We start from the raw sequence: 9,649 nt of genomic DNA on the forward strand, positions 1-9,649 counted from the left end.
ACCAAGAAATAAAATAAAATAAGAACTGGAATTTTTTTTTTTTATTTTAAAATAACAAGTTGATATATATATATATGAACTATATATATTATATCAAGATATGCATGAGGAGAATGATTATTATCCGATTGAAAAAACTGGACATGAACATAAATAAATAAAGCAATAATAAAAGGAAGAGAAAAATTAAAATTAAAAATAAAATTTTGAAAAAATAAAAAAACAAAGAACCTTGAATATGGACAAAAGAAGATGAATGAAAACATGAACTCGAAAAGAAAATATCTGCAAAAGAAAGAGGAGAATATGCAGGAAAAACCGGAGAAAATAAAGGGAAAATATTGAGAAGAAAGAAGAAACTAAAAAAAAGAGGAAAAGTATGAGGCTATAAACCTGTGCTTTAAGCCTTTAAGCATGGAAATTAGGAGAGAATAGATAGAAGGAAGTGATGAATATGAATATAATAATAAAAGAAAAAGGAGAAGGAAGCACACTTACAGATATAGATAGAGTAGTAGTTGCTTTAACACTTTGCTTCTAGTTAATTGAATTTTGAGATCAAGAAGAAGAAGAAGAAGAAGAATACGGAAAGAGAAAAGAGAGAAAACCTGGTTGGTTTTTTCTTAGCTAATTAATTAATAAAGCTCAAAGTTATTGAAGGTCTTCAATTCTTCAAGCTAAGCTAGTCCTTTCTTTTGAGAGACCCTTGACTACATCAAAAAGCAAAAAAGCTATGCCACATATACATATACATATATACATATATGCCTCTCATCTTCTAGTTACTATTCACGATCCCTTTTTCAAGTGTGTACCAATTACTATACCAACCCAAGAATTTTTGTCTGTATTTCTTTACGTATATAATACATCTCCATCTAATTATTCAATTTCATATATTATTTAGCGTATCTTTCTCTTTTGATGTTTTCATTCTTTTATTGATTTTTATAATTTTATTATATTTATAATTAAATTTTTATATTTTTTTAATTGAATTTTTTTATTGTTTTTAATTTTATAATTAAATTTTTTTATATCAAAAACATTCAAATTAATAAAATATTTCTCTTAAAAAAGTAAGTGGTTAAAGATTTAATTATATTCTTAATTGTGAATATTTTCAATTTGTAAAAAAATATTCGGTTAACTCTAATATTTTTAGATAAAAAAAAATTTTATTATAAAATTAAAAGTAGTATAGAAACCCAATTAAAAGAAAAAGATATATAAGTATCTAATTATAAACTTGGTGAAACTATAAGTACCAATAAAATAATTAAATATTTTTAAAATTTTAAAATTTTTTAATTTATCTATTTTCACATAATTAAAATTATTTAAATTTTATTATATGCAACTAATCAATTATATTAAATATTGTATATTTTTTTAACTATTAATANCTAAAATTATTCCAAAAAAAAATATAAGATAAATAAAAAATTTTATATGAAAAAACGTATTATAAATATAACCATTCTTGTGGAGATCATATCAAATGGTATATTTTTCATCCACAATTTATTTATCATAGAAAAAATTGGTCTAAATCTATTAAAAATATTATTCAGTAATAAATAAATTATGAGTTGATGATATATGTCAAAGAAATACAAATATTTTTACGCATTAAGGAGCTAAGTGTATGATATTGGAACATAATTCTCTTAAATTATGTGTTTCTTCTATCATTAAATTACAGTAGTTTAACTCTTTTATAGTCAAACAAATTAAAGAGACAAAAAAAAGCAAATAGAAAACTAGTATCACTAATCATCACTAATGAAAAGGATTAGTGATTACACGTTAATAGGCGTGACGTGTCATAAGGGTAGGAGCTTAGAGTAATAACGACGACATATATATTATTAAGAGAGAAATTAATTACACTCTCATTATTATTATATATATTCACATAATAACCGATTATTGATTAATATAAAAAGAGAGAAAGAGAGATATGGGAAAAAGGGATGATAGGAACTCACATGGGTTTTGAGGTGGATGGAGTGCTGAAAATGGATCATGATGATGCTTTTGCCATGAATGTTTTATGCACAAACACTCACACATTGCAAGAGAGAGAGAGAGATTGATTATTTAGGGGGTTGCTTGATAAACAAGACAAAGCAGTGTGTGTATAGTACTTGATGGACCACGCCACCACCTCTTCTAATTAGTTACCTACCTATACAATTTACCTTAAATATAATTATTATCTAAAATATAATTAAATAGTAATAATCTATGCTTGTAACTTGGATTACAAGTACCAAATTGTTTTTTAACAGTTTTGAAAACAAATTTACTTGGCATTATATTATATATTTCCTTTATTTATCTATATAAGATAGGTTAAGATGGAGGGAAAAGTGAAAAAGTGGTGGACTTAAATAATTCTTTGGGACGATAGCAATATTGCTACAGAAATTAAAGTTGTCTTTATTCATATTTATTTTTTATATGCTGAATCAATACATATTTTTTAATAATGATTTTTTATGATCAAATTATTTTAATAATTATATTTGTTTAATGTTTATTAACACAATAAACAATAGTTGAAGAAAAAAGAGAAATTGTATTAAAAAATTAGATAAATCTGATTATAAAAATAATTTGTACGTTCATTTAATATTTCAAAATAATTGTCTATTTATATTTAAACAATAATTTTAATTTAAATGTGATAATTAAATAAAATTATTTTGTCTATATAATTTTAAATATTACGAAAATTCATTTAATTCTTTTCTTACCATATATATTTTGGAGAATTATCCTAAAATAGAAAAATAATATATAAATTGTTGTAGCTACATTTTATTTAACAATACAATATATGCATACATTAATTTGATGTATGAAATTAAATAAAATTAGTATAGCAAAATTTTTCTATTACTATAAGATCAAGAGTAGCTTTTCCAACATCATAACAGTTACAAAGATTTTGTTTATAGCAATGACCATATTCAAGAATAGGAGTATAGGAGCACCATTATTTAGTCTCTTCTTTTTTCTTTTTTCTTTTTTCCCTTTTGTTATGTGCCATGTTCTTGGCTTGTGTTATTTCCATTCAAGGCTTATATAAAGTATTGATATCACGAGAACAGAAATTATGTAGTTCACAAATGTATGAAGCAAGAAGTGGGTCCACACCACTATGTATGTGTATGTATGTGGGTCCACCATGGAAATCTTATGCTCCCATAAAGTATCCCAATCAGATGATGGTTAGGTTTCACGTTTATAACAACATTCTTTGGAGCAGTCAATACAAAAATTATGATGGAGCCTCTAATGATGTTTGCATATACATAGATGGCTATCATTGCCCCTTTGTCTATTAGTAATTAATTTTAATATGTATTTTATATTTTAAAAGATATTCTATATGATTATTAATTTAATAATTATTTTTTTTTCTTTTTACACTTTTCATGTCATGGACGACTTAAGATTGAGAAGGGGAATTTTTGCTTAAATAGCATAGACAAACCTTGGGAATCTTTCATCAAGGGTATACGTATGTATCTAGGAGAAATTTGGATCAAGAAGGAAGAGGACCAAAGAAAACAATAAATATAATAATTGAAGTTGCAAAATTATTATTATTTGACATATGTATTTTCTCATCAATAAAGTTTAAGGTTCAAAAGGAAGAAAGAAAGAAAGAAATTAGAACGATGTTTGGATCAGTCAATACAAAAATTATGATGGAGCCTCTCTAATGATGTGTTTGCATATAGATAGATGGCTATCATTGTCCTTTGTCTATTAGTAAATTTTTTTTCTAAAAAATATTATAAATAATCGACAGTTATGTATTTGTGTATATTTATATACGTTAATTTTATATAATTTTAATAAATTTAATTTTTATGCACTTTTAATATCAAATAATTTTATACGTATATTTAATTACATAATACTACAATATTAACTGTGTGAATAGTTATAAAAAAAATAGATATGATTGTACAATTATATAAAATCTTATTATTATATCAAAATTAAATTCTATTTTTAATATATATTTTATATAAATTATTAATTTATTAATTAATTTTTTTATACACGTAACATTTTTTATTTTCTTGTATTTTGCAGATGGCAAGAATTAATTAAGTAGCTTTTCTTTTCATGTCATATACTTAACATTGAGAAGTGGAATTTTTGCTTAAATAGCATAGACAAACCTTGGGAATCTATCATCAAGGCTATATGTATCAAAAGAGAAATTTGGATCAAGAAGGAAGAGGACCAAAGAAAATAATAAATAAATAATAATAATTCAAGTTGCAAAGTTATTATTATTTGACACATGTATTTTCTCATCAATAAAGTTTACGGTTAAATAGGAAGAAAAAAAATTAGAATGAGAGAATTATATATAAAATTATATTGATTATTATCCATTTTAGTTGACCTTTGACGAACCAACCATGGAGCCCACATATCCTAACATAGCTTAATTATCTTCCATTAATTCCCACCACAAGTAGCTTGATTTGCTTTGCATGAAACTATACATACATAAATATTCCAGTGTTTATAATATTTGTCACCTATAAAATGGTTGGTGACACAGTTCCGAGGAATATATATCATCTCATGTACTAATGATAATTATATAGTAGAAAAAGAATTTAATTTGTATACACATACAAATATTCCAAAATACTTTCTCCTTTTATTTTTAATTTTCTGCATAATTCATCTTTAAGAATATTTCTTAAGGAGTACAACAGTACAATTCTTGATACGATTTTGTTTGTGTATATTCTAGAGTGCAAATGAAGATTTATCTGTGAACACTTTGTATTATTTTTAGCATTCCTATTTTAGCAACAATTATTAATATAATGAGAGAGGATTTTGGCATGCACTATGATGGTTTTCATTCAATAAGTACGAAGTAATTAATTACGAAGTAATTAATTACGAAGTAATTAATGATTAGTAAACAATACATTAATTACACAGGTAGTTATATCCACTGGGGACTTATTCATTAATTATGCTATGCCACCCCACATTAGGACAATAATATTTGTGAGGCAATAAAAAATTAATTTAAATAATTTAAAATTATTTTATTCAATATTTATTAATTATTATTAAAATAATTATATAATTTTAAATATAATAAATATGTAATTATAAATATTGTGTATAAAATTATAAATATTATATTATATAAAGTGATTTTAGATATTGTCTTCTTAATATTATGGTAGCATATGCCACTTTTCCATTTTTCGAATAATAATTGATGATTTAGCTAAAGAAACCTATAAGGATATTGGTTAAGAGAATGACAAAAAAAAAAAACAATTATAGTTTTTTATTTATGAAAAATTTAGAAAGTAAATGCTTTTTTATTATTTATATTTTTTATTTCTAGTAATTTTAATAAGCGTAATTTTTTTAGTTTTACATAGTATTTCCATTACTATAGATAAAGAATTAAATCGTTGCGAATAAGAGTTTTATTTAAAAATTCATCATTAATTAATAAATTACTGCATAGATAAAATTTGAATATCTAACGCTTACTTAATAAGCGGATAAATAAACTAATTCCTTAACCAACCCAAAATGATTTCTTAACAAGTAGACTAGCAAGACCATGTAATATAACGAAAGAGAGCTTCAATTGTTCCAGCTAGATATATGACATCTCTTCATGATGTCAAGTTAGGATTTCATTGAACCCTAAATTTTCTTTAAGAAATGGTCAAAAGTTTTCAGTTCCCATCAACATTATTTATCAACAAAAACATATATATGTGTCCATTAAATGTCTCTATTCATATAAAAGTGCTTTCAAGAGGTTGAGGCCAAGTACTTCTCAAACTTTTGTTTTCAATTATTTTTCCAATTAAACAACTTTATGTTAACTCACATATTGAATCTGTTTTTTTTTTTTTTGGGAGACACTGTTATATAAATTCTAAACTTGACATCAAATAAAGTTTTTCACCTCTTTATTTCATTTCTCAACTTTTGTTTTCAAGAAGATTAAAACAAAATAAAGAAAGAAGATATATAACAAAAGTGAATGTCTAAAATTGGATTCAATTAAATAAGTTATACATAGAATTTTCCTCTTTTTTTTCTCTTCCTCTTTTGAAGTCTAAACTTATTATATAACAAGTGTCTATTTTTTTTTTGTTTAAATAAATTATTATTGGCATGTGCTCTATACAACGTAACATTGCTTGTGAGTTAGAATTCTTTGGTGGGTAAGAGATGCTGAAAACTTGAGGGAACACAAAGCCACCAAATTAAGACTAATAATTAGTAATAATCACTCAATTAGTCCTATTCAATTCGAGACATTTCCACAAATATGTGACCCGATTGATGAGTATATATCTAGACTCTAATTGATTGAGAATTTGAAGATTCGGATAAGAATAATTATTGAACTATATATTTATATTGAGTGATGAAAAAGAACATATGGGATATATATCGGTAAGTACAGAAGTGGGTATGACCTGCTATTTATATATTATTTAATTAATTAGTTTATATGAAAATAGTTTCCTTCTATCATAATCTTCAAAATTTTGTTTTGACAAAATGGTGAAGCCATTTAAGCTACTTATTCTTGGCATGGAAGGGGAACAATAATAATGCAAGTTGTATAGCATAAGAAAGAATATAAAAATTCCAACATTTTGGCAGGAATTGAAAGAGCTTATACATTATTGGAGGCTACCATTATTTTCGAATAGGATATACATCATATACATAAACTTGAAATCTATGTATTATATGATTCTAACAAACTATTGTGTTTTCATCTTATATCTTCATTTTTTCGTGTTTATTTTAAAAATATTATATAAAAAAAGAAAAAAAGTATAAAAACAATAGAATTTTATTTTTTGTTTTTTTTTTTACGTAATTTAAAAAATCTCCAATATTTGTTTGCACAAATCTGTGAATTAATTACTAAACTAACTCGGGTTGGTTAGACAAAAAAAAAACTCAAGGTGATTAGTCTCCTAAGAAAATTACAACTTAGATTCTTTAAGTCTACTAGGCCCATCATTGTGTGAACCAATAATTTTGGGCTAAGAAAAACAATGACCTACTTAAAGTCCACCAACTTATACCGAAAAAACAAAATCATGTCCACCAACAAGTATTTATTGTTCATATGTAAAGTGGACTGTTTTACCCATTTTTTATGACCTACAAGTATTTATTGTTTTAGCTTTACCAACTTATGAGAGATGGACAGGTCAAGTAAAACGTACTTTGGGGCAAGGGATTTGTAGATCCTTTTAGTTTGGAGCAACTGAAATTCTGTTTTGAAAAGTTAGAAAAAAAAAAAAGAGAGAGAGAGATTACAAAAAACAAGAAAAAAAACAATCATCGTTGTATATTTTTTTTCCCTGGTGGAGGGATTTTCTCTCTCGCCTGGAGAGTAATTAAGAACTTTAGGTTCTTCATGAGGGAGGTTCTTCCCTTTCCCATCCCCAACTCATATTATTGAAAACATCTCCTTTAACATAACATCATTCAACTCTGAGCTTCTCACATTCTTGAAAATTTCTAACTCAACAAACACCATTTTCCCTATTTCAAATGTTCCAAAACCATCCTTTTATCAATAAAATATACCTTAACCAGAAGCTGACCCCATTCCATACTTACCTTAAAACATTGTATTCCCCTCATCTAGCCACTCTTAACCTGCAGAATCATTCCTCTCAGTTTTTAACTATCTATATCTAGACCTTTCATACCTTAACCTACTCAACCGTTTTTTTTTTCTTTATACTCCCACAGTTTATCCCTTCCAAATCTCTTTCACCAAATAGGTTATCTCATCTTTTGATCTCCTCTCTGAAACCTGAAACATGCCAACATGGGATTAGATCCTATTGAAGGCAAGACCATATATATGAATCCGAACCCAAGCCCAGGATATAAACATGATTGCTACAACATAGTAGGTAAAATCATGTCAGAAAAAGAAGTCAAATTCAAAATGATCAAGAACTCCATCCTAAGAATGTGAGGTAACCCAAAAGATGTCTCTATTTCAAAAGTTGCACGAAACACTGTCCTAATCAGCTTCAAAGACAGTAAAAAAGAAACAAAATCTGGGTATCCATAGATGTTACCAGGCCTCTCCACACCGGCTTCTACTTGGGCAGAGGTGAGCTTCAGGATTGCTATTGCTTTAACTGCAGTATCATCGGTCACGAGAAAAAGAACTGCAAAAATTTTAAAGCCATCCAAACTGCTGTATGATGTAGGTTTAGGAACAACCGGAGCCAAACCGCTAACCATGGAAGGAGGAATGGAGAAAGATGAAGAAAATCGGAAACGAGACGAGGCGCGTGGGAACCAAGCGAAAGAGAGGGAGAGTTGTGACAAACATAGCTCAGAGGACAATAGCAAAACCCGCTGGATACAAATAATTTCTGAAATGGAAGTGACATTCAGAAAATTGAAAATACAAGAAGCAGGGGATTTAGGTGGCGATAAGAAAGAAACAAAAGAGAATGCAAATCCACTGTTACAAGTTAAACCCCCCGGAGACAGCAACCACAACATCATCAATCACATTGGAGCTATTACCCTTAGAGTATGTGTGGTTGGAGAAATATTACAATATTTAGATGGGAATATTTTATTATCATGTTTGTTTCAAAGTTTAAAAATATATTTTTAGATAAACTTTATTTTTTGGAATCAAAATATCACTAATTTCATTTTCATCTCTCTCTGATGAGAATGGAATGTATATAACAAAATAAAAAAATCAAAATACCCTTGCTAATTTAACTTTTTTCCTCTTTTTTCAGATTTTTTTCCCAACTCATTTCATCAAAAAACCAAACCTTAGCAGAGAGAGTCCTTCCTCCATGAAAACCAAATCTTAGGGAGTTTTTTTCTACAAATTCATGGAGGTCCCACCGGCGTGGCACCGCTTCGCCACCGATTTGCATGACCACCGCACTCTTTGTGTTCGTGTTAATCATCACAACTCACCTCGGTTCCCAGCGACTGCATTTTCGCCGCCATCGTCGCAACTCTTCGGATCCTTCGCGTTGTGTGGAAGTGTCTGCCTCTCTCCATCTGAGCTCGGTTGCTCTCGTCTGCTTGAGTTGTGCTTTCTGTTTATGTCGTCTCCCTTCACCCCCTCTCCCTCCTCGCAATAATCATCAAAACACAGAATCTTTTTCAAGCACAGGGATTTTAACGGTTAGCGATGTATGGCTTTCTGCTAAAACTTGTGGTTTGACATTGTTTATATTTGGATTTTTATTTGTTATTTATTTTTTTACTGAACTCTTCTGTTATAATATGGCATATATATTTGTACATATTATGGTGGATTGAATCATAGGTTGAATGCTGAAGTTATAAAACAGAGTTGTTTTTTTCTACTGATTTTATTTTCAATCACATGAAATTGATAGACATATGTTCTGCTGATTCTGTTTTTTTTTTCTGCTGAGGTTATAAGACATATATTTGTACAATGAATATTTTTTTTCCAATACCCCCACTTTTAGGAATAATTATTGTATACTGTAATGATTCCATTCATATTACATAAGTGAACTAAATTTGACAATTTAAAGCTATGAAAGAACACTTATTTATTCAC

At 27.4% G+C, this 9,649-nt stretch overlaps 2 protein-coding genes across 5 annotated transcripts in view; one reads left to right on the forward strand and one right to left on the reverse strand.

The window, feature by feature from the left end:
- Positions 1-640, reverse strand: part of LOC107490173 (NAC domain-containing protein 75) — a 5,760-nt gene extending 5,120 nt beyond the window's left edge. The window contains exon 1 of one of the 2 annotated variants that reach the window (XM_016110947.3): positions 499-640. The gene's annotated coding sequence lies outside the window, so the exon portion shown is untranslated. Of the gene's footprint in view, positions 1-231; positions 302-498 lie in introns of those variants that run through there. The other variant, XM_052261504.1, reaches the window with a different exon arrangement.
- Positions 641-7,873: 7,233 nt separating this feature from the next.
- LOC127747448 (uncharacterized) overlaps positions 7,874-9,649 on the forward strand; it is a 2,899-nt gene continuing 1,123 nt past the window's right edge. For 2 of the 3 annotated variants that reach the window (XR_008009266.1, XR_008009265.1), the window contains exons 1-2: positions 7,874-8,620; positions 8,841-9,249. Coding sequence is in view for 1 of the 3 variants with exons in the window: in XM_052261342.1 (XP_052117302.1) it covers positions 8,147-8,620; positions 8,841-8,918 (552 nt within the window). In the remaining 2 variants the exon portion in view is untranslated. Of the gene's footprint in view, positions 8,621-8,840; positions 9,331-9,649 lie in introns of those variants that run through there. The other variant, XM_052261342.1, reaches the window with a different exon arrangement.

The sequence above is a fragment of the Arachis duranensis genome, chromosome 5 (assembly GCF_000817695.3).
Source record: "Arachis duranensis cultivar V14167 chromosome 5, aradu.V14167.gnm2.J7QH, whole genome shotgun sequence".
Classification (NCBI taxonomy): Eukaryota; Viridiplantae; Streptophyta; class Magnoliopsida; order Fabales; family Fabaceae; genus Arachis; species Arachis duranensis.